We start from the raw sequence: 25,239 nt of genomic DNA, 5'->3' as shown, positions 1-25,239 counted from the left end.
TCTACTTTTTCTTGCAGGGGGAAGCTTAAGAACGTCCTGAATTCATTACATTAGAGGTGGGGGACTTGTGGCCCTCCAGATGTTGTTAGACTCTAAATCCCATCATCCTTAACCACTGGCTCTGCTGGCTGAGACTAATGGGGCTTGGAATCCAAGAAAAACTGGAGGGTTGTAGGTTCCCCATCACTGCATTACACCAAAGTTCAGTAGGTGCTTGTACATCTGCAGCAATGCATTTGCCCATGGCAACATGCAAACAAAACCCCAGTAGCCTAATACATAATTACAAGAGAGAAAAGTTACAGAGGGCTGCAAAAAGGAGATTTTTACAGAGGTGGAAATATGAGGACACATAATACAGTATAGTAAATCTGTATTTTGATATAATATTTGATATAAAAGCTGAACATAATTAACATAATTAGCATAATGCTAGCCCACCCACACATATACACTTAAGGCTTTAACTTACACATTGTTATTCCAAAAATTAATGAACAAAGACTGTTTTTCAATAAATCTATTCATTTTCTTGAATGAGGTCTAGAAAAATAAATCAATTTAATTACAGTGCCATATCCCTTTTTTCTTTTTAGCTAATTTGCAGAGCACATCCTGACAGCAACAAATAAGTTAAGTGATAGTTTTAGATCACAGTTTCTACATCTCATTTCAGTTACTCAAAAGTCATTTTGTTTAGGTCAAGTGGGGTATTGCATTATGGCACTTCATTAATTTTACCTGAACCTAGCATAGGTTAAAGTTGTATTTAAGTATTTATTAAATTTGTTACATTTGCTCCCCAAAGCACTCAGAGTGATTTTACATTTGAGTTCGCCACCCTAAGAAAAAAACCAAAAAGTCCTCTCAACAATCCTGTGAGGTAAAATTGGCATGAGGCCACACTGAGGGAGGATCTAGAAGTTTCCGTAAAGGTGCCTTCTCATCCTCTTGCAAACCAAGAGAGGAAAATGTATAGGATCACAGGACACAGCTTTATACCAAGCCAGACCAACTTGGGTCCCTTCTAACTCAGGAGCTGAATCTTCAAACATTCAGCAGATGTGCTACCACTGAGCTACAGCTCTTCACCATACACAATTCCATACACCTCTAACATGTCTCCTCACCTCACTCGCTTCATATCATCCAACTTTTTCTAATCAAAAAGTGGAATGTGCTACCATGCAAGTTATGTGACCTGCACTGTGCTCTCGCTCCCTCCAAAGTGGGGGGTTTTGCGGGGCCTATTTTTGGGCACTACATGAGATCATGGTCCCCCTAAAAGCATTTTAGCCAAAATAGCTGCCACAATCTCACGAGAAAAAAATCGAATGTCCCATTTTTTTCCGGGGCACTTGGCAAGTAAGTCACTATCCTTTGCTAAACTAAAAAGCCCAAGTCTTTCCTCACACTCCCCTATTTTTTACCTATTCATGGGCTTGGGCTTGGATCTCATGCCTTAGGCAACTACACTGCGCCAGTCTTTAGGTGGCAACATAGCAAGTTGTGATTTTACAGCAGATCTAGCCCTGCACATTTGGATACAAGCAACCTGATGTAAATATCTAACACGATGCCAAAAAAGTAATATAAAATATTTACAAATCATGTATTTGTCTTGTTAAATGTGCCGAGATTTAGGCTCCTGAAAAAGCCTGAAGCCACTGGAAGATTGGTTGTTAACTGCCTAAAACTTGCAGTTCTGGAAGTATGGGGGCTTCTGGGACACTGTTGCCATAAGTAAATGGAGAATTATGATTCAGGGCTATCACAAAACAATTCTCCATGTTGACACTGAAAAGGCTCCTGAAGCCATTGACTGATTATGAAACTGGAGAGGTGGAAAAGGACAGGGTGGCAGACTGCCCAGGATCCTGAATATATGAAACTGTCTTATAATGAATTACGATGATTAATTCATCTGTACAGTACTGTGTGTAGCAATGTCTTTCCCCAGTAGCAGATCTCCAGGATTTCAAGCAGATATTTTTCCCCCAGGTGTATCCTTTTAAGTAGAGATGTAAGCATGCAGAGTGTGTCTCTGCCACACAACCACAGATACTGACACTGCACCCAGATATTTTTTTAAAAGATCAGTTCACTTTGTGCCAGAATCTAGTGCACAAACAGTTTGATGCTAGCTAAAATGTATCTACAATTTTGCTTTAGAAACCCACTTTAAACTTTGTCTCCTTACAATCCTGCAAGCACTGATATACATGGAACCCTAGAAACATAAGGAAATCCTCAGTGGCCCATCTAGTCTGGCATTCTGTTTTTACAGTGCCCAATCATATGCCCAAATGGGAAGTCGAAAGGCAGGATAATCCCCTATGTTTAGACTAAAAAACCATGGCTGAAGAAATTATTTGGGACCAGAATAAAATGCGGTTTCTTTGAATCCTGACTTTTTGAACCTGTGTGGGCTGTCTTTAAACAAATCGTTTTGGGGGCCTGGATTAGCAGATTTCTGTGGTTGTTTTACTCTAAATAGCTGGCAAAATCAAATCAATCAATTTAAAAGTATTGCTTAACATGATAGGTAAATCACAGTATAGAATAATAAAACAAGAGAGACCTATATAATACAACAAACGTGGCAAGAAATGAAACATTAAGAATTAAGCATAAATCAATAAAAAGCACCTTAATTAAAACTTGGTAATTGATCTTTCAAATGGAGTAAATCACCAAGTTTAGCTCAGCCCATTATTTACCTAGATTTAAATTCCTTTCATACCATTTTCTAATTTTATTTTGGCCATGAAACATGCAGAGGTAAAACAGATACAAGAACCCCAGTTTCCCCAGTAGTATATTTTATATTCTAAAATTTGGTTTGTGCCTTGACTGCTTCCATTAAAAAAAGATGGCTACTCCGTATTGTCACATACTTGATAAAAAGCAAGAATTCTATGTTCTGGCAAAATTTAATAATAGAACACTGCTCTGTTCGATTGGACTATCACCAAAAGCAACAATAATCCCCAAATAAAAGGAAAAACCATTGCCATAAAGACACACACGAATCGAAAGCCCAGAAAGAAATGCCTCTCTGGGCACACTGTATGCATCTCAGTGTTCTGAGAACGTTTCAACTCTCATGTGGTTCTGCAGAAGGAAACCAGCAATTGCTTTCCCTTGACCCTTTCAAGTGCACCTTTGAGTGGGGCAAACCAATATTTGGCCCTGAATAAAATTGCCTACAAGGTTTTCACCTCTCCAAATGTCAGAATGATATTTTGGGAATGGGCTCACTGTGTTCGCAAATCTATGGGTCAATGCTTCCCCCTCCCCTATTTTTTCATGTTCTACAATACTGAAGATTCGAATTACTGCATAATACACAGGTGACAGAAATGAGAGTAACCTCAAGGAACAGGAACCGTTGGAATGGCTTCCTGATTTCCCAGTGCTTATTCCACAGCTTTCATTTTTTGCTAACCTTTTACCCGGTTAAACTTCCACTTGCCGTTCTGCAAAAAGAGCAGCATCCTGCTGCCAGTGACAACTAACTTAGAAGCACAGGGAGGTTCGCCTGGTGCCATTTTTGTGATCTTTTTGGTACCATGTGAAGACTTTGTTATTCACTCGCCTTTTAATGCGGGGCATCTGATCTTTAAATCTGTTTTTAATGGGGGCGAGGGGTGTACAGAAAGTTCTGTTTTGCCACCTTTATATAAGTCTCCCATTTTTAAGTAGGTTTGTGCTTCAGTTTTTATTTCAGTCGGGGTTATTTACTTATTGCAAACTGCTCAGAGAACTTTTACATTATGGGGCAGCACAGAAGTGCCATAAATCAAATCAAATAAATAACAGGCTGCTTTTTTTCTTTTCTTTTTTTAAGAACCAGAGCAATTTAGCAAGGACAGTATGCACACTGTCCAGCAAATCCCTGCAGCAAGGCCAACTGAAAGCATCTTGGCAGATACGCTTCTTTTGGCTCCACTGGTGCAGTCAAGGGAGGTAAGTAGGAGTCTCATTATCCTATCAGTGTGATGGCATCCGAAGTTAACTCTGGTAGGACACCACCCTTGTCTTCAGTCTAGAGATATGCCAAATATCCATTTTGCTCTGATGGTTACCAAAGACTGATGGTTACCAAATACATGGTATGCAAAAGAGAAATAAAATATGTAGGTGTTCCTACTATAGATATATGGTTTTATGATGTATTGTTGAATTCATCTGTCAAAAAAGGTGTCAGAGATGTACAGTAGTACCTCCGGTTATGTAACCCTCTGGTTATGTAAACCTCAGGATGCAGAAGTATTTTACTGGGTTTTGCCGTGCGCGCATGCGCAGAAGTGGTCTACCACTGCACGCGCATGTGCAGAAGCGGTCCTCAGGTTGCGGAAACCTCAGGATCCGACTGGACCTCTGGAACGGATCCCATCCGCAACCAGAGGTACCACTGTATATTCCTTTTGTGGCATGTTATATGTCCAATAAAAGTATTCCTGGACAACCAGCTTGATAGGGATAAGTTCCACAAAAGTATGTGGCTCACTGTTCTCAGAAGAACTGTGCACATGCCATTTTCTGAAGCTTTTTCTCAGATCATTCTAATCCTGTGACTAAAAACCACATCTCATTTTTGTTTGTTGGCTGTGGGTAAGGGTGGGAAAGAAAAGTGTCATGGTTGACAGTGGCACCAGGTGAGAATTGACTATTTTTTTATGAGAACAAAAATAATCACCAATAGATTTTATATGTGTATTATTTAAAAAACTTATCTCTACACACTTTCTCCATGCCATGTATTCGTTTTTAAACATCTATCATGTCACTTCTTTCTCTAAACAACAAAACTAAACTGATTGGTGTCTGATGATAAAATGCCACACTGAGTTGTTAAGTGCCTCCTCAGGTGAGAAACCGCCATCCTTATAAATGAACAAATGATTGAATTCAGTAATTAGTTGGGTTTCCCCCTCTTAATGATGACAATAAACATGTTCTTAACAACAAGAAAGGCTTCTTTTAATAAAGAGTTCCAGGCACTAAACACATTAATGAACCATGAAATAACTGTTTTATTTGTAATATAGTAAACAATACTGCTGTAACTCTGTTGTAATCACAGTCCCTCTCTTTTCCCCTATTCATATCAAGATTGTAATGTGGATATTAAAAATAAATTGTGGGAGTTTCCTTGTAAATAAAATTAGAATGAATAAAATGCACATTTTATGAAGGAAAATAACCTGAAACCATGCCTATCTGACAGATTTGACATAATATATTGGTAATTTTCAATTCCTTGCTTTACTGAAAGGCTAAATCAAGAATCTGGATTATAAATGTCTATATTTAAATTGCCTTTTAAATAAAATAAAAAATCTTTCCTTCATATGATTATATCTATGTGAAATACTAAAGGTTGTTTACAGCAACCTTTACAGCAGTAGCTCCTACCTTTACAGCAGTAGCTCCTACTGGATTTAATGGGACTTACTCCAAGGTAAGTGTGTACAGTGATATGGGGTGTAATGGTAAATATTCCAATACATTATTTCATCATGTAACAGATTCCATTTCATAAGTTCATTAGTAACAATGAATGGATGCCAATTGCAAATGTAATATTTGAAAGTTTTGCAGTTTCAAAGTTTTAGGTTGTTGGCTGAATACAAATAAAATAAGCATACAAAATTAAATGGGTCTCTAGAGCATCAAAAATTTCCCAGTGCAAACTGAAAATTTCCCAGTGCAAACTGCCATTTGCTAATTAGCCTAATTTGCATGAGAACGTTTTTCAGAAAATGTTCCAAATGTTATTATTCTTTTCTGAAAAACCTACATCATTGCATGTATATAAGATTTCAGTTGCTGAAATCCTATCCACATTTGCATGGGAATAAGCCTTGTTGAACTCAGTGGGACTGATGACTAGGCATGGACTGCATTGTGAGTGACTGATGCTAGCAATCCTTTAACCTTATATACTATTTATATTAGCAATTTTTGTCCCTTAGCATTGTGATAAATATATCAACCAGGATCCACAAAATCAAAAAACAATGAGATCCAGGGAGCATCAGATTTGTTTTCTTCAGTTGCTCTATGCACATGGCGAAGAACAGAACAAATCCATTGGAATGAATGGTCTTTTAATCATGCGCATTAATTTCAGTGGAAATGCATTAGATGCAACCCATCATTAAGAATTTTATTTAAGAATCTTTATGCATTCAGCACTGATTCTAGGGAGGTTTACATGTTAAAACAATAAAAATTAGTAAACTGTACCATTAAAGAAGGAGGCTGCAGAGTTCCCAAATTTGTTTAAGATACCTGCAGGGTCTGGGAGAATTTAGAACAAGAACAAAATATTTACTGGGAACTTTCACTGAAGGGCAGACAACAACTACTACAACAACAGAGAGCAATGTAGGCACTAGGTAAGCTTTTGTGGGGATAGAAGGCCAACATTGTGCCATAGGTGCAAAAGTCCTCTACTGGGTCACCATCCATCTCACCTCTGATCAAGGAGAACATCAATAGATGACAGCAGTGTCCTAGCAGGTTCTTTGTGATAGGATGTAAGAGAGAGTTGTTCAAAGTAGTGGGAGCAGGAACTAAAAATTTCCAGTGCACAATTACAGTCATGTGTTCAAGAATAAAAAAAAGGTGTGGGGGGGAATCAAATCTAATCTAAACATTTTGAACACAAAGCGAAGTTCTGCTATACATTTTTGTGGCAGAATAATGATTATCACATTTTCATATAGGAACTTCTTTACACAGAGATATACCAAAAAATGATGCACTTACAGTTAACTCTATTTTTGTAGAGTTAACCAGAGGTATTTTTTTAAGGCAGTGAAAAATAAATGCAGGCTGAAAAGAGACAATTATTTTACTGTCTGTTTCTTAGATATCAGAAAGGGAATTTCGAAATTCATCAAAGCTAACCTTCTGTTATGTACAACAGGCTAAGCTGAAAAGAATGTTAACAAGTTCAATTTTCATTCAATCAGCACCACTGCTCTCTGAAATGTTTCATTGCAGGAAAGAAATAAAAAATAATCTATATGGTAATTATTAGGATGAATCCCCCAGTAACTTTCAGCAACATGAAAGGTCAGTTCTATTCAAGATATTTTATCAGTCCCTTGCACATACTCCTGTCCTGTCATTTTAAATCTGAACAGCATTTTATTTTCCCATTTACAGCTACCTGCAGAATTAAGTACTTAAGCCAAATAAGGAAGAAAAAAAAGAAGGAGAAAATGTTGAATGCTGGCAAAGGCTATAATAGCATGGAGATAAATCGTTCAGCTGCTCTCTCTCAAGCCTCTAGGGCTACAGATTTTTCTTCTCCTGATGCACTGTGGGTATTCAAAACTTGTTCAACATGATTTCATTTCATTTCAGGCAGTGCCTGAGAAAACTAAATTACAGAATCAATCATACAGAAGGTCAGAGTGAGACTTCATTACAAGTATTGCATGCTTGCATGAATATCTTTCATTTATGACTGACCCAATATGTCACAATAGCTGTCTAGTAAAAATAATCCACTTTCTGAAATTGATGTACTACTGATGTCAGTGCTACTCAGCAGGCTGGGTAGATTATAGAGAGATGTTTAAAGGGGAGAGGGGGGGAGAGAAAAGAATAAAAAGGAACCCTATAGAGCACAGGCAACAGCGCTATGGAATTGCCACCCTTTGTAGATTAAAATAATTTCTCAGGTGATCATCTAAACAGTCAACTGTGCTTTAGTCTGTAATGACTTTTGATAGCATATAGCAATTGATTTCCATCTATTTATGTGTAGGTCTATATATTTTCCCACATCTTGTTAAGTCCCAGGTGTTTTTCTGAACTCAAGCTAGAACTCGTTCATTCCCTGCCAGTAATTCATTTATGAAGCTTGATTTTTTTGGTATTAGCATATTATTAAAATGCAAATGCTAATCACAGTGCATTTCTTTTATCTTACGTTTTCTGTTGTGCTTCCTCATTTTGGGGCGGGGGAGAGTGGGGAAAATCCCAATGTAATAGCATACATTTAAACTAAGATAAATGTCCCTTTGTATCCTGTCAATAATAATGAAGCTAATCAGCAACATGACGAATTGTCACTTTTTCTATAAACAAAAGCAATAACAGGCTGGGTAGGAAATGCAGGACAATACATCAGGAGGTCTTTTTTTTTAACTGGTAGGAAGAATTGTTAATCCATCAATACATTCATTTTTAATAACCGCTGGGCTACATATACTTTGGTAATAAAACAGCTTGCTTGCACTTAAAATGGATTGCTGGATATAGCAATCCTAAGTCAGAAATGGAATGGAAAGTATTATTTATTATTCCAGCAGTCTTCCTGCAGCAAATCTAAGAGAAGCCTGCAAAAGTACTGTTATGTAGCTGGCCAACTCCGCACCCTGAGGGAAACATCGGAGAACCTTGACATAACCTATTTCTACCCGTGCCTCTGGCGATTTTGCATTCAAGTTTATAGGTGAACATGTCAGGTACTGCTCAGAACAAAGCCAGAGACACACTGTATTAATCATAGCTCTGCCCAAGTACATTTCATTTCTTCTGTTTGTGCTTGAAAATTTCATGACATTTTCTTCAAGGTGAAATTCTACTGGACATTTCAACAGGGTCAATCTATAAATCCAATTAAAATAGCTATCATTTGCAGTGAAGCTGTCTAACACAGTAATGTTTCCAAAAGTGGCTGGGATTTCATTTGGTATCTTAAAAAAAAGGAAAAAAGGGCTATGTTATTCTAATGGTTTCGGTTTGGAAAAAGTATCACTTGCCTCTATAGACATCTGGGTCTTGTCTATCATTACCGATTAGCAACTTCTCAACAATGCAGTAAGATTTGACAAGCTGAATGCTGCTCCATGCAGATATTGTTCAAGAGTGTAGATGAATATCATAATTATTTTATGGCTCCATATTTAGTTCTTTTAGATACAGTAAGCCCAATTGACCATGAAATGAAATTTCATAGTTAAAATGCCTCTTTTACGTTTTTTTTATTGCAGTAATAAAAAAAAATTATGGCTCTAAAGAAAGGTAATCCACGAAATATACAATCTAAAGATGGATTCTATTATTAATAAATATTTATCAGTTTAATAAAGTGCACATTTTCAATAAATGATGAGAGACATTTACCGCCACATCTATGGAATTTAGATTAGATGTTCAGACTGCAAGAGGGAACAGAATGAAATGGGGGAGAATTTAGAAGAGCTTTTCAAGTCACCACCCACCCACCACAACACCCCAAGCTTTTGCTGCCTTGAAATATCCAGGACTATATTCAGTGATAGTCCTACTCAGAGTAGACCCATTGAAATTAATTGTCATAAGTAACAAGCACATTAATTACTAAGTAAAACTAACACATCCCTTAAGCTTCACCTATCTCTTTACTTTATTTATTTTTTCTTTCTTTCTTTCTTTCTTTCTTTCTTTCTTTCTTTCTTTCTTTCTTTCTTTCTACTTGCTTACAGCTGATACTGGGGAAACAGTAAGTATTTAGCACTTCTGCTCCACAGAAAAAGCTACGAGGATAAGAAATTAACTATCAGGGTGTACCTTACAGTAATGCTATTACACCTATAAAGGTGTGAAGGAGGTGTAATCTCTGCAAATGAAGATTACATCATACAACCAAATATACACATTACTGTGCCTTGCAAATGGGTTGAATGCAAATTCAGCTGCATTGCTAAAAACACTGTCCTGGTTTGCACATTACACTAAGTACAGTGGTACCTCGGGTTACAGTCGCTTCAGATTACAGACTCTGCTAACCCAGAAAGAGTACCTCGGGTTAAGAACTTTGCTTCAGGATGAGAACAGAAATCGTGCTCCGGAGGCGTGGCGGCAGCAGGATGCCCCATTGGCTAAAGTGGTGCTTCAGGTTAAGAACAGTTTCAGGTTAAGGCGGACCTCCAGAATGAATTAAGTACTTAACCTGAGGTACCACTGTAAAGCTAAACAGTGGCTTACTATGAATGTGCAGGCTCCCAGAGAGGAGACTGTGGCTATCAGTCCCTTCCCCAATTCCTCCGGTTGCTGCGCTACTCAGGACTAAACTATTGTTTGGCTTCATGTGTCATCTGAATTTGGGCTTGCTGGTTTCCTTGCTCCAGATTCATGCTCTGCCACCAGCTCATGACGCTGAATATGCAGTCTGCAACTTTCTCCTTTCTCTCTACTGCTGGGAGCCTTCCAAGCAATGAAATAAGTCAGGGATGGGGAACCTGTGACCCTCCAGATGTTGTTGAACTCTCGCCCCCATTATCCCTGACCATTGGCCCTGCTGGGACAGGTGAGGGCTGGAGTCCAACAAGATCTGAAGGGCTGAAGGGTCTCACCATCCCTGAAATAAGTGAATGCACATTATGGTGCCCACTGAAAATTTATGAAAATATCCTGCCACAAGACACTAGTGATATCGACTGTGCGTCACTACAACAAAAGACAACAAATAAGGATGCTGTATTGAGTGTAAGGAGTACCATCTTTCAGCAGCTGGATGTTATTTTCATATGCTTGCCAGATAAGTTATTGGAGGGGGTGGCAGGGGAGCATAAATGTTTTGCTCAGTACACAACACTGCAATGCTATGCAGCAGTAAGAGAAGTTATGCAGTCAAATGGAAAGGAAAGGAAAAATCCGTACCATATGTAACCCATTGCTTTGGATGATACCATCTTGTTCCACAAGATTTCGAGATATTGTAATGGAAGGAAGATCCAAGCTCTGCGGTGGAAACTGTGGCGTGAACTCATTCCCTTGTGCAGCCAACTGATCACTTAGACCTTGAAATGGCAACAGTATATCTGCCATCCCTAAATTGGTGGGATCCAGTTCAGGTGGTGGAGTAATTGGTGGGATCTCAAACTCTTCATCTCCAAGACTTGGAGTGTGGAATGTTTGCTAAACGAAGAAAAAGAAGAAAGAACAGCAACTTCACTGCAATGAAACACTGCTAAATAAATGACTGCAGCGTGTGTAATAAAAGGGAGTTGTTTACACCCTGTAAGATTTAGCTCACGAGCAAACCATTTTATTTTACTTTATTTTGTAAATCACAAGTGTAGCAATATTCACATATGCCCAGCTTTTATGGATCCTTCAGATTAAAGATTTAAGTCTCATTATCATATGGCTTTAATGGTGTATCAGTATTAACTGTTTTTTAATGCACCCTTAATTAGCAACATCTGTCTTTGTTGTTGGTGTGAGCATCAGCTACATTGGGTTGTGGTTTTGGGTTGCTTGTTTTTTTGGCTGTATAACAAATTGCCAGTTTATTGATATGTTAGTAAAACAGCACAAACAGCCTAACCATTATTCTGATGCATCAAATAAAATGCTGGCAACTTTGGTAGTACACACACAACATTAATCTGGTAGTGAATACTTCAAAATTCTTTTACAACCCATAAATGTGAAATATTAGAATCCTGCTTTTAAGCTCCCTCCATAAGAGGAATAGGAGTATGATAGAGCCTTTGATATGAAGGTGGTTGTGAGAGACATGGACTTTTGGGGGGAAATGGCTTATAAATGGAGGAATTTTGGTTTGATTCAGAGTAAGGATTGTGTGGGGGATTGGTAGGTTTCTTCTGAAAAACTTTATGAAACTTTTATTTCTAATTTTCTTCAAGGTATCTACACATACTTTTAACCCCTTTAGAAAAAAATTCAAGGTCATTTGTTGCTGAAATGCTGCTTATATCTGGCACAGAAATGAACACTTTTTGCTATCGTTCCCTGCGAAACAATGAATAAATTATTCTGGAATACAGCTCTTTCTGGATTCAAAGTGGAGACATATTTACATTCAAAAGTGTGTCTCTTCATGGATGCTTATAACACCTCCACCCCTTTAATGGAGAAGGGTAGCAGGATCATGCCCACTAGGCATGCCTCCCTCTACACCAATACACAGCTATGCCCCTGGTGGCATGTACCTGTGTAGGGCTCTTCCACTTTAATGAGACCCCTGGCCAATCAGGCTGTCTGTGTCCAGTCGTAGTAGTCCTATGCATGTGTGCAGACCCAATCACCCTAAGGCCAAATGTGCAGTCACATGGGGTGCGTAAGCATGGAGGCGGTGTAGCTAGTGGGTGCCATTTTGTTACTCCATCACACATTCATTGTGCATGTGTGGATCTTCTGAACATCCCTTGTATTTCCATCATATTCCTGACTTTCTCCCTAATGCATCCTCCTTGCAACTATTATCTCCACCTTCCAGCTTCCTATATTCCCTTTGCCCAGTTAGTTGGGGTTCGTGAACAGACTTGCACTCTCTGAGAAATTGTAATGGTTCTGGATGTGTGCTTGTTTCAGAGGCTGAAGATTAAATTCACTTGTGTGTCTGTCTGAAATTCTAAGAGTTTGTGTATGTGCGTGTGTGGAAGGAGGTACAGTGGTGCCCCGCAAGACGAACGCCTCGCAAGACGAAAAACCCGCTAGACGAAAGGGTTTTCCATTTTGGAGGCACTTCGCAAAACGAATTTCCCTATGGGCTTGCTTCGCAAGAAGAAAGCCCATAGGGAAATCTCCGGGGACCTCTTTTAAATGCTAGCGTGGGGAGCAAAGCCTTCCCCCCCCCTCCGGCCTTCAGAAGAGGTCCAGGAAGGCCGGCGGGGGCCGAAAGGCTTTGCTCCCCACCGCCAGCATTTTAAAAGCAGTCCGGGATAGCAGGGAAGTGCTTCCCGCTATCCCGGATGGCTTTTGAAGGCAAGCGGGGGGGAGCAAAAACTTTTGCCCCCCGCCCGCCTTCAGTAGAGGTCCTGGACCTCTTCTGAAGGCGGGCAGGGGGCAAAAGTCTTTGTCCCCCCTGCCTGCCTTCCCGGGGGCTTTTAAATCGCCCCGGGACAGCAGAGAATTCCTCCGCTGTCCCGGGGCGATTTTAAAATGCTGGCGGGCAGCAGCGCTGCCGCCCGCCAGCATTTTAAGATTGCCCCGGACAGCGGATAAGTCCTCCGCTGTCCCGGGGTTTTCAAAATGCTGGCGGGCGGCAGCGAAGGCTTCGCTGCCGCCCGCCAGCATTTTAAAATCGCCCCGGGACAGCGGAGAAGTCTCCGCTGTCCTGGGAAGGCAGGCGGGGGGGGGGAACAAAGACTTTCGCCCCCCGCCGGCCTTCAGAAGAGGTCGGGGGACAGACTGTCCCCGGACCTGGTCTGAAGGCGGTTTCCATAGGAACGCATTAATTGATTTTTAATGCATTCCTATGGGAAACCGTGCTTCGCAAGACGAAAAACTCACAAGACGAAAAGACTTGCGGAACGAATTAATTTCGTCTTGCGAGGCACCACTGTACTTTTAAATACATTTTGGCTTAAGGTTTCTCATTTTACTCAAAATAAAATGTAAAAAATCCTTGACACCATGTCAGACACTGGCTTGGGTGCTCCCAGGACCATGAACCACCTTGTATTTATATGTAACTTGAACCTGGATAACCTTGGAATTTCACTGCCATCATCCCAATGTTTGTGGGGAACAATCTGTAGTGAGCTGACGTATACTGGGAAGCTCTTACGTCCTCACTTGGGGTGAGGTCATTGCAGAGAGACCAGGGAACCAGGTGCATGTGCCTCTATTGCTCTAAGAGCCACTCAGTGATAGAAATATCCAAAATGGTGGCTTAGTTTTTTAAGAGGTGGCGAAACTGTGCACCTCCAAATGTTGCTGGACTAGAACTCCCAGCACCTCTAGCCATTGGCCATGTTGTCTGGGTCTGATGGGAAATGGAGTCCAACAACAACCCACAGTTTCCCCACTCTTGTTTTAGCCCCTTGGTGGCACAATTGTCTGGGAATTGCTAACCTGGTCACATTTTCATAAGCAGTTACAAGCTGCTTGGGATCAACAGCAGGAGAAAGTTATTGCCTTCATGCCTGCACATTTGCCAGTAATATCTGGTTGGCCACTGGGGGATGCAGAACACTAGAGTATATGGCTCTCATCTATAAGGGTTCTTCTCATGATATTCTTAAGACATTATTAACCTATAGAACAATAACCTCAATATAAAGACCACTGTGAGTTTTCAGAACATGCCATGGCTACTGAGGCAGTCTACAGGGTGCAGCAGCTGTATGGCAACAGAGAGGGAAGAGGAATTCCTACTATTCCAGTGCCGGGAGGCAGCAGCTGAGGAGGAGGATGCCACAGCTGAGTGGATAGTTGCCTCTACTGGCATCAGAAGCATGTGATCACACCAATAGAACTGTCAAGTGAAACCATGTGATTTCACAGAGTGGCCTGTGGCACTGCCCACTTGACTACTGCGGAAAGGTAAAGCTGGGAATTCCGTCCCCACAGCCATAGTGGCCACTTGTGGCTTAGGGGAAGAGTAATAGCTTTGCAAATAGAAGGTCCCAGGTTCAATCCCTGGCATCTTCTGGTAGGGCTTGGAAAGGCCCCTCCCTGTCTGAAACCCTAGCAGTACTTAATAATTTGAGCTAATGGTCTGATTCCCTCATGCAGTTGGTATAATCCTGTGTTCCTATGCCTACAAACCGCCTTGCCAGCTTCCACTGCTTCTGCCCACTGTCCCATCCCATAAACACTAACAAGCTACTGGGGAAATAAGCAGAAGTCTCCAAACTTCTAAAAAGTAATTTGTATGGCAGACAGTGTGTTGCTTTCAAGCACACCGGGGTGGGTGGATCTGTCAATTTAAGGTTTTCTCCATTTCTCATTTTTCCAATCTTACATCCAGTTCTCCACATTTCCATATCCAGTTTGCATTTTTTTAAAAAAGTTATCATGAACATCCATCAGCATTTTAAGTGCACATTTCTTCCAACATACAGATTTTTTGCAATGCAATTTCCCCTAATATAATGCATTTTTGTGTGTTGTTTTCATATTCTCAGCCCTGTACAGTGAGGTTTTTAATGTTTGAGGGGTTTTTTGTGTTTTAATACTTTGTTGGAAGCTACCCAGAGTGGCTGGGGCAACCCAGTGAGATGGGTGGCATATTATTATTATTATTATTATTATTATTATTATTATTACTTCGGCATTGCAAAATTCAGAGAAATCCACATTTTGAAGGATGGCTGTGTTTCGGTTTGCATATCGCTTCCGAATTAGGTAGTTCTGCCTTTAAAAGCAAAACAAATCAGATTTCTCCCCCAACCCTGCAAGCGTGGAATACTACTTTGAGATTTGTCTGCCTACACTGGCTTAAGTTTTTACTGCAAAAGTGGAGGCTTGGGGTGCAGGAGAAGGGGGAGGGACCCTTCCTTAAATGCATTATTTACATTGTCTGAAAGAATGACTTAATGCCAGTTAATTTAAAAATGATATGTTCAGTGAAAGATCTCATTAAGTGCTGGAAATTGTCATCCTTCAAACTGTTAATGATGATATAAATTAATAACCGCTTGAGAGAAAATGGAAACTGAAACACACACACAAAGAGAGGGGGGGTGGAACCTTCGCTTGCATATAAAACCTGTCAGCTGTCATTATTGGTCTCACACCAGAAATGATGAGGTAACACACAGCTACAGTCTGCAGGAGTAATACTGACAGAGTCTTAAGAGACTTAAGCAGTCTTTCCTCAGTGCACAGTGAGCAAAGTGAGCACACACATGTTCAGAGATTGCAACTTAATTCTGGTTGCGAAAGCTTTCTCTTACATTGGGGATGCATTTACTGATGCTTCGTAGGAAGAGGGGGCATCTTCATAGAGGGGAGGTGTGAAGTTCACCAACACAAAAGGATGGATTGGCCATGGAAGGCGGATGGCTAATGAACATAACCCTATGGCTACATTTGCCGTTACGTTTGGCACTAATGTGGTCTAGTAACAGATGCAATGGTAATTTGCGAGTCATTTGCTACCCCATTACTGCTTAATGAAATCTAACATATCACATTAACAATATGGATAAACACTCATTCCTGATATGTGGCATTTGGCTGTTTTCATTACTGCAGTAATTAACACTTGAAATATTATTTCAATAAATATTTAAGGTGCTTCAGGAATTAATGGTGGGGGGAAGCCTGGGTCACTGCCATCACGACACAGAAGCAAGTTGCAACAAAAAGGTGACATGTCAATTTCTCATCTTAGATGGTCTTGTAATGCTAATTCCACAATGATTGCTGCATGCATGGCATTATATTAAAAGAAGCAGCACCAGCACGGATTTTCAGATTTGAGATGTCCACACTCAAAATACTGATGTTCACTTAAAAGTAAAAGCTGTGTAATTGAATTTGCTTATAGGGCAGTAATTGCAGAGTTATCCTCATGCTGCAGTACAAATATTAACACTCAATCTTATTCCACTCCTTCAGTGTAATTAAACCAATAGTATAAGCTTTAAGCATGACATGGAGGAGGCAGCTGGATTAATTTCGAGAAGGGAACATTCCATGTTAAAAAAGAGAGAAAAATAAATCCATAATGCTTCCAGACATGTACAACCAAACTATACAATATTACAGCATTTTCTCAAAAAATATATTTATCACGTTAGTAATATCTTCTTACAAGCACATGGGGTGGGGAGCAGTATCTTGTATGCTAGTGAGGATTTATTTAGGTTTTTTAAAAAAGAAGAATTCAAAACATCAAACTGTATCTCATGCCATGATTGCTGAAAGTAATGTATGGATAAGTGGGTAAAATGAATGCAATCTAAATGGGGGGAAACCTCATAGTGAAGTAGTCTTATTCCAAATCACAGGGACTATTCACATTGTAAGAAGTGCCTGAATGGCATGTAATTTGATGGTGGAGAAAGGTACCATTATGTCCAGAACAGTATAATGTTTTTAAGGGGTCATGTTACCAATCACAATTTTAAGAGCTATTAACTTTTCATACATTTCTCTCTTAGATTTCTTTAGGAGAGCTAGGGCTTGGGTGGGGGGATAACTCCACCAACCCTCAACAAAAACTGTGTGTGTGGTTAAATGCCATCTGCACTGAAATGTTCAAAACATTTGTTCCTTTTGATAAAAATGCAAATCTGGAGAGCTGTTGTATCAACATATAACAGCCAATGTCTGACACGGTGAATTATCACAGCTGGAATTAAATTGTCTTTGAACAGCTGCTGGCAGTAGAGCTTTCATCAATGTTTGATTCAAATGGAGGAATGAAATTCTACAGAATGAAACATCATGTTGTCATTACAGATGGGGGTTTGTGTTCATTATCACAACTAACACTGGAGCTGGTGCCAAGCAATCTTCCCTTATCTAAGCAGTCTTGTTGGAAGGAGAAAGAGAGACAGAGAAAGAGGCAGAAGGCAGCCATTGTTTTAAAAAGCTGCTCATAAAAATGCTATTTGGAATATAACCACAGTTACTGTAGCATTGCCCCCACCAATAATTTTTCCTCCTTATACCCTCACTCCCCATGGGGAGGGGGCACATTCAGTGGGCAGAATGCTGTTTTGGACTCAAAATGGTCAACCCACTCCACATTTTATTAATCTCAAGCCTTTTTTTGCCCACGGTGTTGACCTCAAGCAGAATTCAGACGCTGCCTACTACTCGCTGTCACCTTCATTCTCTACCATGTGCAATCTCTATATTTCTGTAAATAAGAAAAGGAGGAGGAGGGGCAGGCACATCCATGGGGTAATGGCTACATATGCTTTTGTCCTGATTGCAAAGGCATTTGCTTTGGCCAAAAACAGTACAGTCTGGAACTAATGTCACTACCACTGCACTGACATCCTTTAACTGGCTGTCATGGGGGTGGGTGGAAGAGAGAGAGACAGAGACAGTAAGAAGAACTACAAGAACAAAGTGGTTGGCATCCCTTTCTGCTTACTACCCCGCTCCCACCTCTCGCCCTCCCAGGCTAGAGGCCAAATTCATCACCTCTATGACCTAGTCAGGCCCCATCAATTCAGATCTATGGTTTCTTCTTGAGCCTGCTGTTGAACACTTTCCACTGAAAGACTCTTCCTCATTTCCCCAGGAAACAAATGATGCCACCAACTGTGCTGCTTTCCTTTTGTTTTCGTAATAGTGTTAAGAACCCAAATTAAAAATAAAATGTTTGTATCCATGACCATAATTAGCGCATTAGCTTCTAATGACTGCTACTCTGTTTGCTTTAAAGATGTACACCTACTGTGCCTTTCATTTGTTTCCTTCTGGTTACATTTTTAGGGGGAGGGAGGTGTTGTTTTTCCTGTGTGTGTGTGTGTGTGTGTGTGTGTGTGTAGCAGATTTGCTTCTATTGACATGCTATGTAAGTAACAGTCTAACAGACAAGTAAATTGACTGGTAATGGAGAGCTGTCAGGTTATTTTCTCTCTCATTAAAGTCTGTATTTTGTGCTCCATAAAACACATACCCAAAAATCAGCACTTTGCCCGTCATCCACTGAAAAGTCTGTAAAAATTATCAAAGCAAATGTCAGGGTTTGAGCATTAGGTGGGAAACGGGGGAGAGAGAGAAATTCAACGCCTACCTCGTTTGCAGTGAGAAATGCATTGTTGGCTTCAGCCATGTTCATGTAGTTATTGTTGTTGCCGAACTGAAAAAAGAAAAAGAGACGCCTACATTTTAACAACATATGCCACAATGAAAACAGTCAAGTTCTGAATGCATAGAAGACTTTAAACACAAAGGACATTAGGACTTAACCTGCAATACCCTAACAATATCAGACAACCCCCATTCACCCCAAAGCATAAATGTTACATGGACAACTGAAATTGTAAGCTGGGTGATTTTAAAAATTACTTTGCTATACTCTTGGCACTTCTTATATTTCCAAGCAGTACCATGTGCCACTTAGGTGAACTGGAGCTGGGTGTAGAAAACTGGTTCTTAGAATTATTGGCACACAAACATAGTGTTCATTGGACATCCACAGGAGTTATGGTAGCTACATATGCATCACCAAAAGAGAGGAAAGGAAATTATGCAGATATCGATACATTTTGCATATGCTGATAATGAGTATGATTATATATGCCAATTTTAAAATAATTCCTACAACTTAAAGAGAAATACAGTGCATCCCACTATAATGTCAATCTGCCCAGGGGCTAACTGTTGATGGGCCACTTCAGGGCCCCTCCTCCTCTCCCTTCGTAGTGGTTATCTTTAAACCAGACTTTGAATAGGCATCTCTTCAAATAGAGGACACCTCCAAATAGAGGGCTGTCTTCTGTGAAATAGGGCGTATGGTTACCCTATGGAGAGGGAACACTGAGACATAGGAAATTGTATCAATCCAGAGCAGATCGTTGGGTCAATACATAATTGGTTGACACTGGCTCAACAGAGTTTCAGATAGGAATATTTGCCACCACAGAGGCATGGTGTTTGCGGCTAGTGCAGGGAACACTGAGGAAATCTGCACAGGAGAATGTTATTGGGCTGAATCAGGCCACAATTTTATTGCTTACAGGTAAGATTAGGCATTGGACATGTATCCAGAAACAGGCAGCCTGCATGCTGGCTGATAGGAACCCAGTGGGTCAACCCTGTGTGGGGAATCGCACCTCACATGGATCAGGTGCCACAACCCCCCACAGGCCTGCCATTGGGAGAAGTGTTTTGGCCCATTGGTCCCCATGTGGACTCCTGGACAGAGTCACCCATTCCTACACCCCTTTAATGGGATACCCACATGACTAAACATCCAGCCCCATGTGTTATCCACTAAAGTTGTGACAATTGCTAAGAGGTAGGTGAAAACCTGCAAGCCAGCCAATCTGCTTGCAGGAGAAAATTTCTCTCTGACCCTAAATATGGTGCCTAATTAACCACAGCAAGGTCCTTACCCCAACTTGCCCACTCCCCCACTAAGTGGGCCCCAACAGTATGGGTGGGTGGGAGGTAAATTGAATAGCCACCCAAGAGGGTGGGCTGCACCATGTTGCCCTCCTAAATACACCAGGGATGGACAGATCACAGCCCTCATGCTCATGCCTGGCCATGAAGAACAAAGGCAATTATTCCTGGATCCAGTTGTGACCATGCCATTCAGCAGACACTGCCCCCCCCCCACCAAGCCCAAGTGAGCGGATATTCTCAACCCTATTGGAAGAAGAGGCAGACTGAAAACTCAGGGCTTCCAGCATAACTCTTCCTCTGAGCTACAGCCCCGTGTCCTTGGGAAATTATTGTGAAAGCTATTCATTTTAACAAATACTGTGGCCTGTCTTTCTTTTGAAATGAAATTTGAAATTTTTGTCAACCTTTCATTGGCAGTACATAAGAACTTCCTTGCCAAAGTTAATCTAGTCCATTGTGCAGCCCAATAATAATAATGATGGCTGAGATATTTTCATTCCATACTTCTGCTGTCACATTCAGAGTGGGGTACAAAAACAGAGCTAAATACCTATATCCCATAATACAAAAAGTCCATACATACAATACAACAATAATGCAAGTTAAAAGAAACAATTCCACTCCATGTATAATAAAACAGCTTGGAAAAAGAGGCAGCAACCTTTCTGAAACAAATGGGGTTTCCATTTCTGTCTTAAGCTACATGAAACTCACTTGGAAAGCATTCCAGAACCACAGTGCCACTACTGAAAAGACCCTGTCTCTTGTTCTAATATGCCAAATCCCACAAAATGGCAGTAAGGACCTCTGAAGCTGATTTTAGGGCTTGGGCAGGTAGTTATAGGAGTGAGGTGGTAACTGCAACTGACAGACCCACATACTACCCTTTCTGCTAACTCTTTCAAGACACGGTTTGCCTGTTGATAGAGATGGTAGAAGAGATGTTTGTTATGTCATTCATTAGCTGGGATGAACCAGTTTGGCATAGTGGTCAAAGTGCCTAAGCACGGGCCTCCCCCAAGCCTAACGATGACCACTTCCATCTTTTGGAAGACTTACCAGCTAAGAAACAACAACATACTAACATGCAATCTCCAGTCAGCCATGCCACTCACTTACTTATGGAAGACAGTGTGGTAAAGTGGTTAGAGTATCAGAGTAGGGTTTGGGAGACCTAGGCTCAAATATCTGCTAAGCCATGAAGCTCACTGGGTAATCCTGGACACACACCCTCTCTCTCAACCTGACCTACCTCATATGGGTGTGAGGATAACATAGTTGGAGAGAAAACCATATATATTACCTTGAGTTCCTTCAGTGAACAGCAGGATAAAAATGTACTTAACTAAGACAAAACTCCTTAGAATAACTTCTGTATCACTTGAAACCATGTGACACATTCATGTACTGCACCATGTGATTATTCAACAGATATGAATTCACTGAAAGGCGGTATTTGGAACGATACACAAATTCTGCCTCCAAGTCTCTTGGGTGCTAAGATTAGCAGAGGGGAGCCCCTTGATAGTTCCTCCACCATCAGAGGTTCGAGGAGTGGTGGCCTATGAGAAGGCATTCTCTGAGGCAGCCCCTAAGTTGTGGTACTCCCTCCTCACAGATGTGTGCCTGTCACCTTCATTACACAGCTTCTAGCAAATGCTGAAGATGCACATTTTTACCCTTGCTTTTGACACTGGATGTGAATTATTTTTAGGAGCCACATTATTTTTGTGCTTGCCAGCTATTTTAAACAGTTTTTTTAATATTGTGCTTTACTGTTTTAACCTGCCCAGGGACCTTAGGGTGAAGGGTGGGTAATTAATTATAATTATAATTTGGACGTGCCAGTCATTCCTTGATTCTGTAACCAGTGACAAATTGACAAAAATGCAGACTGGTCCTTTGAAAACTAGGGATCAAGTGCCCTGGATTATCACTTTCCTTTCTGTGGAGGGGCCATATCTCTCTTAGAGGTAGCTAGAGGCAGTTGCCTCTATACTCTAGAAGTGCCTCTTCTTCTACTCCTGCCCTCTCCATCCTGACAAATGTAATCACTGCAAATCATGAAAAGTCTTCCTTCCATAGCTCATAGGACTGAATGATAGGAGAGGAGAAACACACTCTGCCTCATTTGAGATATGCATTGCGCAGGAAAGCTCAAGTTACCAGTTAGGAGCCAAATTGCAAGGTATAACAATCTTGGACATATATGGATGTATCTTTATATTTGTTCCGAAAGCCATATTGGCATTTCACAAGCTTTGATTTTCAGGAATAGAACCCACTAGCAGGTGATTCTCTCGCCAGCTAGAACAATAAGCCAGGAAGTTTCAAGCAAAGCCAAATAAACTGTCGTTCCAATTTCCCAAGAAGACAGATAAGCTTTACTTGGCATTAATTGTTGACAGAGGCTTAAAAATGGGAGTTTAATATTAATATTTTAGGAATCATTAAAATAACTTGTTGATTGTTATCACTAGATGAAGAACTGCTCCTTTATACCAACTGAGATCGGTGGTCCATCTTGCTAAGTGTGGTTTACAAAGACGGGTGTCAGCAATTCAGAGATTCAGACAGTCTTCCACGGCCCTGCCTGGAGATGCTGGGGATGGAACCCAGGGCAAGCTTTCATCAAAAGACTACATCAGGAGTCCTTCCTCTTTTGGTTGTGTGACTCAAACATATGCTTTGCTTTGGTTACCGGTAATCTTGTTTAACAAATTTAGCCAGAGGGCAACCATGTTAAGATGTTTTTCAAACACTTTTTTTTCTTCTTTTTGCAACAACAACAACAAAATCTCCCAAAGGAATTTGCAAGCAGCTGCTTACTCCTTCACAGATTCTTCTAAGTTGTGAACAGTGAAGATGTTTCACAGGACTACAACATTATTGGAAAGTGCTGTGCATGTTAGCTCATTATCACTGCCCTACAACCACCACCATATACTGGAGGATAGTGCACGCTGCAGCAGGGTACCCTTTTCAGATCCAGGGCCACATTTCCTTCTGTGCCACTTTCCAAGTGATGGGTGGAGAAACAAATGCAAATTTGACCACTGTACACAGTGCTATGTATGCCAGGGGGCATTAGGTTTGGGGCCTCTTGAATGCCTGTAGTTTGCATGCCTGTATGCAGCAATTTCAAACAGCCACCAGAAGATCAAATGTTACGTGAATTGCTCTTGAGATCTTAGATAATGTCTACCCAGGAGCACTGGAAATCTGCTGACATATGTTTCAGGTGTTGTTGTTTTTTTTGTGGTTGATTTTTTTTTAAGATACATGTTAAGTACAGTCAGGAAAAAGCTGCGACGCAGCATATACTTCTCTGTGTTGCACAAGGCAGAATCATAATCCTTTTTGGTATCACAAAGTGCTTTCCCCATGAAGACTTTTCTGTCATGGGAAAGCCCAAACCCAACACTTGCAAAGCCTTTAAAACTGGATAGGCTGATCTCAAATTCCCTTGTATATCCACTGCAAAATGACATCAGTCTTGCAGTAGGTGTAGTATTTGCAAGATTACAAATGATCCAGAGACTGGATTAGAAGAAACAAACTTTACTGAGCAGCATGCTGCTACCAAACTATATACAAAAATACAACTAGTCACATCTTGGCATCCTCTCCCTGCTGGTCTCATCCAGAACCGATTTCCCTCCAATATAACCATTAGTACATGCTCACATTATACTGGGAGTGATAATTGTATGAACTCACCCAAAACACCTTCCACCACGATGCCAAAGTAGCAAAACACTGAAAATATTAGTTCTCCTAAACTCTGGTTGGAGTAAATTGCAACAGTTTTTTTAACACAGAGAGACCTCTCTGAAGTAAATGAATGCTACAGTGATTCTATGTTTGCAGGAACTCAAATTTATTGCAAGTGCATAATTCACAAGTAGTCCAAAATACAGCGGTACCTCTGGTTAAGAACTTAATTCATTCCGGAAGTCCGTTCTTAACCTGAAACTGTTCTTAATGTGAGGTACCACTTTAGCTAATGGGGCCTCCCGCTGCCACCGTGCTGCTCAATTTCTGTTCTCATCCTGAGGTAAAGTTCTTAACCCGAGGTCTGTAACCTGAAACGTTTGTAACCCGAGGTACCACTGTACAAGATTATGAACTGGGAATACATAATATTCTGTGGTTTTAATTTATGTTTTTAACGTAAACTGCACTAGCTTTAACTATGTTTTTTGGTGACCTGTTCTGGGGCCATTTGATAAATAAACATAGCCCACAAAAATTCCTGAAGGCCAGAGAGGTCTGTACCTGAGGTTCCCCATCTCAGACTTAACCAATGGCATTCAAACAGTGTACAGTGATACCTCAGCTTACATACACTTCAGGTTACATACGCTTCAGGTTACAGACTCTGCTAACCCAGAAATAGTGCTTCAGGTTAAGAACTTTGCTTCAGGATGAGAACAGAAATCGTGCTCCGGTGGCGCGGCAGCAGCAGGAGGCCCCATTAGCTAAAGTGGTGCTTCAGGTTAAGAACAGTTCAGGTTAAGAATGGATCTCCGGAACAAATTAAGTACTTAACCCGAGGTACCACTGTATTTAATTACTCTTATTAGATACACAGTGATGACTCCTATCAGTTCTACAAACAACTACTACTGGTGATTTTAAATTAATTATCCCAGTGGGATTTTTATTGGCTATATGTGGCCTCTTTCTACAGGAAATTAAGCCTACCATAGTAAGACCAGGGTAGGGAACTTTTGGCTCTACAGATGTTGCTGAACTACAACTCCCCAGCAAAGATGGCCAATGAGATGTATACTGTAGTTCAGCAACATCTAGAGGGCCAAAGGGTGTCCACACCTAATCTACAGAATAATCTGCGCTGATCAACTTCCGAGGGTCTTGGGCAGAGGCCTTTTCCAATACTGCTAAATGATATCCTTTTAACTGAGTTGTTGCAAATTAAACCTGAGATCTTCCTGTACACAAAGTATGTGCTTTACTACTGAGATACAGCCTATTTAATTATTTTTGTAAGAAGCACTCTCATTCTACAGGCACAAAGAAAGAAAAACAAAAGAAGAACTAAGTTCTGGGCCAAACCTTTAGCAGCGGCTAGATAGACTATCTATCTAGGCTAGTATTGTCAACTCAGGTTGGCAGCAGCTCTCCAGGGTCTCAGAGGAGGAGTCTTTTCTAACCTTTTCTGGAGATGCTGGGGATTGGATTTGGGACCTTCTGCAAGGCACACATATGCTCTGTCACATCACCTCCCAGTTACAGGTAGGTAGCCGTTTTGGTCTGCCATAGTCAAAACAAAATTTAAAAATTCCTTCCAGTAGCATCTTAGAGACCAACTAAGTTTGTTATCGGTATGAGCTTTCTTGTGCATGCACACTTATCTGAAGAAGTGTGCATGCACACAAAAGCTCATACTGATAACGAACTTAGTTGGTCTCT

At 40.7% G+C, this 25,239-nt stretch overlaps 1 protein-coding gene across 1 annotated transcript in view; it reads right to left on the bottom strand.

Annotated features, from left to right (window-relative positions):
* The window catches only part of TOX3 (TOX high mobility group box family member 3), a 97,314-nt gene that overhangs the window by 12,253 nt on the left and 59,822 nt on the right, over window positions 1–25,239 (bottom strand). Inside the window, exons 2-3 of the mRNA XM_083750511.1 lie at window positions 18,467–18,532; window positions 10,672–10,929 (exon numbers count right to left, since the gene is read on the bottom strand). Of these exons, the coding sequence (XP_083606637.1) occupies window positions 10,672–10,929; window positions 18,467–18,532 (324 nt within the window). The remainder of the gene's footprint in view (window positions 1–10,671; window positions 10,930–18,466; window positions 18,533–25,239) is intronic.

This window comes from Podarcis gaigeae (genome assembly GCF_964106915.1).
Source record: "Podarcis gaigeae genome assembly, chromosome: 8".
NCBI lineage: Eukaryota > Metazoa > Chordata > Lepidosauria > Squamata > Lacertidae > Podarcis > Podarcis gaigeae.
Note: the sequence above shows the minus strand (reverse complement) of the source record. Positions and strands in the feature narration are given on the sequence as shown.